This window comes from Balaenoptera musculus, chromosome 12, assembly GCF_009873245.2.
Source record: "Balaenoptera musculus isolate JJ_BM4_2016_0621 chromosome 12, mBalMus1.pri.v3, whole genome shotgun sequence".
Lineage (NCBI taxonomy): Eukaryota > Metazoa > Chordata > Mammalia > Artiodactyla > Balaenopteridae > Balaenoptera > Balaenoptera musculus.
This window is the reverse complement of record NC_045796.1, coordinates 7,922,215-7,928,214: the sequence shown is the minus strand read 5'-3', so window position 1 is coordinate 7,928,214 and position 6,000 is coordinate 7,922,215. Positions and strand designations below refer to the sequence as shown.

Here is a 6,000-nt window from a genome sequence, read left to right as displayed (position 1 = left end):
CATATTTGGTGAGCACCTGCTCTGTGTGTGCCAGGTTCTGTGCTTACCTCTAGGGACACGACCGTAAATGGGGTAGAGTCTCTGTCCTCAAGGGAGGCACTCATGTGCGTGGCAAGCTGCACTGAGATGGGGTCTATGGGGGCTGGTTGATCAAGGTCAAGGATCTCAAACTCAAATGTCTACACTCGCCAGGCGGAAAACAGAAATGTCCTAGGCACAGGATGTAGGGAATGCGGGTCTGTGGCCGACTCCAGCGAGCATGCCCTTCTATGAGCTGAGCCGTCACCACTCAGCTCCTGCAAACTGTCAACAGGAGGAAATGCCTGTTCAGTGTTACCCAATCCTCTGATTTTTAAAAAACAGATCCTGGAAATTCAGTTTATGTGGATTTCCCACTTTAAAAAATATGGGGGTCAAGCAAAGCTCTTGAGACCCTTGTATCCTGTGGGTTGCCAGTGCGTGACATCTGGCTGAATTCAAAGCCTCTTCCAAGTTCTAGGGAAAGCCTCAGACCACTGTGATTCTTCTGCTGTGACCTTTCCCAAGTGCTTAATATGCGAAATGTGAAGGGTTTGTAGCATGGATACAATTCAGTTCAGTTCATGGTGCCAAAAATGGAATATGGTTAAAATAAACAGTAATATCTAAGCATATCACATAAACAAATTTATGGGGAATGTGTCATATGTGATTCTCTTTATTTAGATTTTTTAAGGTTACTTTTTAAATAGATTCATATGTATTCAGAAAGTACAAAAAGTAATATACTGAAAAGTCTCCCTCCTACTGATATCCCATAGCCTCCCAATTCCAGAGACAATCAATGTTATGCATATTCTTCCAGAGATACAAGTAAATTGTATATATATTTAATGTATATGTTTTTTGCTCTTTGTACACAAATGATAGACTCTATACATTTCTATGTTTTACTTTTTTTTCATTAATAATACCCCTAGGAGAATTTCCTTATCAGTGTATATCAAGCTGCCTCACTCTTCTTGATGACTAGGGAGTATTTTATTGAACAACATACCATAATTTATCTAACTGGTCTCCTAATCGATGGGCATTGAAAGTTCCCAATCTTTCATTACATAAAAAATATTGCTTGAATGAATAATCCTGTACATACACCGTTTTGCACATGTAAATTCCTAGAAGTGTGGAATTGCTGGTAAAAAGATAAGCACATTTGTAATTTTGATACTATTGTTATATTCCCCATCATAGAGGTTTTAAATCTGACTCCTACTGGCGATGTAGGACACTGCCTACTTCCCCACATCCTTTCCCAACATTGTACAGCTGACCCTTGAACAACACAAGTTTGAACTGCACGGGTCCGCTTATGTGGTCCACTTTCAATAAATATATTGGAAAATGTTTTGGCATTTTGTGATGATTTGAAAAAACTCTCAGATGAACCAGGTAGCCTAGAAATATTGAAAAAATTAAGACAAAGTTAAGCATGTCATGAATGCATAAAGTATATGTAGACATTAGTCTATCCTTACATAGGCATAGGGTGAGTGATATTTAATACAAAATTAAAGTGTTCATCTTCTGTTTTATAATTTTGCTTTCAAAGAATTACATTATCGTACAATATGCCTTTCTCGCTCGTATTGGAGAAACTGCGTATCAGCCTATCGTCACAGGTAAGTGGTGTTTTAAAAAATGTAACAATATTTCCAATACTGTATTATGAATATGACTGTATACTGTATGACATGAGCATTTTATATCAATTCATTCATTAGTGTATAGGCTAGGCTGCCATGAAGCAATTGTATTATCAATTACACTAGGCGACCTTAAAGCAATCATATTGCTGCTTCTTCATTTTCAATGCTTGAATCACTATATCTGTTAATAAATATGGATGTCTTTTTTACATTATCTTTTCATTTTTTTTTTTTTTAATTTATTTATTTATTTTTGGCTGTGTTGGGTCTTCGTTTCTGTGCGAGGGCTTTCTCTAGTTGCGGCAAGTGGGGGCCACTCTTCATCGCGGTGCGCGGGCCTCTCACTATCGCGGCCTCTCTTGTTGGGAGCACAGGCTCCAGACACGCAGGCTCAGTAGTTGTGGCTCACGGGCCTAGTTGCTCCGCGGCATGTGGGGTCTTCCCAGACCAGGGCTCGAACCCGTGTCCCCTGCATTGGCAGGCAGATTCTCAACCACTGCGCCACCAGGGAAGCCCATATCTTTTCATTTTTGATGTCTACTGTTAGTAATACATATAACATCTACAGTGTTTTGTATCATATAAGACAATGTTAATGTAGGTAATGACAATTTGTCTATAAACAGACGATGTAAGCTTACAGTATCAATAAATACAGTATAGTACTGTAAATGTATTTTCTCTTCCTTTTGATTTTCTTCATAATATTTTCTTTTCTCTAGCTTACTTTATTGTAAGAATACAGTATGTAATACATATAACATACAAAATATTTGTTGATCAACTATTTACGTTATCCATAAGCTTCTGGTCAACAGCAGGTTATTAGCAGTTAAGGTTTGGGGGAGTTGAAAGTTACATGTGGATTTTGACTGCACAGGGTGTTGGCACCCCTAACCGCTGCATTGTTCAAGGGTCACCTGTATGTTACCAAGCAGTTTGACCTTTAACAATCCCAGTGGCTATTACTGCGGTGTTACTTTGCACTTCTCTTATTATGAAAGAGATTTGGCACATTTTAATATATATTGGAACTGTTTTTTTCTTTCTTTCACTGAATTGTCTGTTCAAGTCCTTTGCCCATTTTTTCTGTTGAGGGGTTGCTCTTACGGATTTGTTAGACCTCTTTATATATTCGGAAAATTAGCCCTTTATGGAGGAGTGAATATTTTCTCTAAGATTGCTATTTTTTTTAAGTTTATGGTAGTTCTTCAACATAGAATTTTAAATTTTTCGAAGGCAAACTTTTTTTAATGGGTCCTGGATATTTGTGGTCAAATTTTAAAGACCTTCCTCACTATGAAAGAGTAAAGGTATTCTCCTATAGTATCTTCATTCTTTTAGTGTTTCCTTTTTGGTGCATTTTAGTCTTTGATTTCATTTGAATTGATCTCAGTGTATGGTGTGAGGTATAGATTCAACCTCATCTTTCTTTACAACTGGCTCCAGAGTTTTCCCAAAACGTGTATTGAATAGTTCATTTAGGAATCCCAGCTCCCTACCTCTGCATGTTTTCAGCTTCTTCAATGGTCTCAGGCAAAGTCTTCCCTTTGGTCTCTGGGAGCAATAACACCAGTCCTCCAGCAATCAGGCCAACTACAGCTGAAAACCAACAGATGCAAATCACATTCAGAACTGAACCTGATGGCTCTATAATTAAAGCTCTCCTTATTTCTTAAAAAAAAAAATTTTTTTTTTTGCTGATTTCCTATACTTACAGATTCCTTTGCTGTCTCTGACTGCCCTATTCCCCATCATAAATATTTTGCCCATTCCACACTCTGCTGGATTACAATTCCTTATAGGGAAATGAAATACCTAACATTTTGAGTCAAGGTTATTCTAGGCTAGAGGACATTGCCGTGATATTAAGATACTTTGGAGTCAGAAAATAACTCTGAAAAAGAACCAATGCTAAGAAAAGAAAGAATATAGCCCTGCCAATATAAAGCACACAGTAAGGAAAATGAGTCAGAAACTTGGATCATTACTAGCAAATAAAAGTAATGAATCACGCATTATTTCATAACAGCATTAAATAGTATAGCCAGGCCTTTTATTGGATTTTTATTTATTTATTTTTGCTTTTTATTTTTCTTAATTGAAGTATAGTTGATGTACAATGTTCTGTTAGTTTCAGGTATACAGCAAAGTGATGCATATATATATATGGCTATATATAGTCTTTTTCAGATAGCCAGGCCTTTCTGTTCTGATTCAGGTATTGGATAAATTTCTCTTATTCCTTTTTTCCTTTGTCTCCAGCTGTAATCTTTTGCAGATGTTGGTGTTTTTGTTTCTCTAAATTCACACTAAGAGTTTAGGATTTAAGGTTACATCTTTATATGTTTTTCCATCATTGAATGCAGGAAGTAGGATGTGGGTTCTTCGCTAGCTGGGGGGTTTCAAAAAATGCCTGCTGGACTCCACTTTTTGCATGCTTAAAACTGGCAGAAATACGGGCCTCCAGTGTGCAGTGGTTCAGGGCACCGGCTGTAGCTCTGGGCACCTGGGTCTAGTACTGACACCCCGAGTACTGGTCTCAGAGCCCTGAGAAGTTCTCTGATCCCCCTGATACTCTAGACTCCCCGACAGAAAGTGGGGTGTTATCTCCACCACAAAGGCTTGTTTTGAGGCTGAAATGAATTCATATTTGTTAAGTGCTTAGAAGAGTGCCTGGCACATGGCATGAACTAAATAGTTAACCTCTCAAGATCTCCCCAAACCTCGAGAGATTCACTTGGTTGTAACTCATGCAAACACGAGACATATTCAGCTGGCTTCGATTCTCTGAAGTGAGTGAACTGTGAAGAATGTATTAGATAATCAAATTATCATCCATTTAGTACTTTATATTTGCAAAGATAGGCCTAATTAACTAGGATATCCCTTATCAATTTTTCCAGTGCTCTTTCAACCAGGATTTTCCAATGTGTTTATTTGCTGGTTTTCAGGCTTCTAGATGACCATTTCTGGCTATTTCAAGAGCACAAGTGACACACCATTATTGTGTGAAAAGAGAAAGAAAAAGTGTAAAACTGTTAGCTTTGCTTCCTGCTAGCTATTAAAGGTTGGTGAGAGAAGGAAACTACCAGCAAAATAAAATTGAGAATTGTCTTTGAGTTTACTTCAATGTTGAAATGCAGTTAAAATCCTTTATCTTTTCGATGGAAAGGCAAGGTCCGAGGGAGGGTCTGGGTATGGGGGGATCCTCTGGGTCTGGACTTTGCAATTTTTTGGTTAAATGGTACTAAGAGAAACAAAATAGATACTAATGAAGTATCAATTTTCTACCCAGAAATGTCCCGCTGACCCATGCATCACTCACTGCCCACCTAGGGGAGTGGGCAAGATTGGGATGGAAGGAAGGATGCAGAGCGTGTGAGGGAGCTTCCCCAAGATGGAAAGGGGGCTCTGGGGTCAGGTCCCTTGGCCAGAGCTGGGGGAGGAAAGAATCTGGGGCACGTGCCTCCCAGCAGGGCCAGCCACACTGGTCATCTCAGGATAAAGAGCTCGTGTTCTATCAACCTGAGCCATCCTGTTATTAAGTTGGAATGCGGAGACATTCACTGGGTCTCTTTCAAGGGTGAGTTCTAGCAAAGGTTTGGAGCTTTTGCTGGCAGATCTATGGCAGTAGAAAATTTCCGCTTCAAAAATCCCTTGAGAAGAAGGGAATGAGCAGAGACACTTGTGTGTGACAACGTGTGGCACCAAGAGGAGAACCATTTGCTATCCCCCTGCTGTGCATCTGAGCTGGTCTTTCCCTTCCTCCCCCCAGATTAAGTCTTGTATGCCCATGGGGAAAAGTGTTACATTTCTGTCAAATTAAAAGAAAGACTCAGGGACTTCCCTGGTGGCGCAGTGGTTAAGAATCTGCCTGCCAATGCAGGGGACACGGGTTCGAGCCCTGGTCTGAGAAGATCCCACATGCCGCGGAGCAACTAAGCCCGTGTGCCACAACTACTGAGCCTGCACTCTAGAGCCCGCGAGCCACAACTACTGAAGGCTGTGCGCCTAGAGCCCGTGCTCCGCAACAAGAGAAGCCACCACAATGAGAAGCCCGCGCACCGCAACGAAGAGTAGCCCCTGCTCGCCGCAACTAGAGAAAGCCTGCCTGCAGCAACGAAGACCCAACGCAGCCAAAAATAAGTAAATAAATAAATAAAGACTCAGAATGCATCTGAAAGAAGATTGAAATGTGTCCATCGAGACCTTGGGGCTAACACTGACAAGGTGAGTGTTACATGTATGGCTCTGGAGCTGTGTCTGCGTGGACGCACAGAAAGAGAGGACCTGTTCCTTCGTCTACCGC

The 6,000-nt window shown here is 40.4% G+C and overlaps 1 protein-coding gene across 2 annotated transcripts in view; it reads right to left on the bottom strand.

Annotated features, from left to right (window-relative positions):
• The window catches only part of SLC22A2 (solute carrier family 22 member 2), a 33,900-nt gene that overhangs the window by 4,126 nt on the left and 23,774 nt on the right, over positions 1-6,000 (bottom strand). For both annotated transcript variants that reach the window (XM_036872055.1, XM_036872056.1), the window contains one exon: positions 3,191-3,290. In XM_036872055.1, the coding sequence (XP_036727950.1) occupies positions 3,191-3,290 (100 nt within the window). The remainder of the gene's footprint in view (positions 1-3,190; positions 3,291-6,000) is intronic.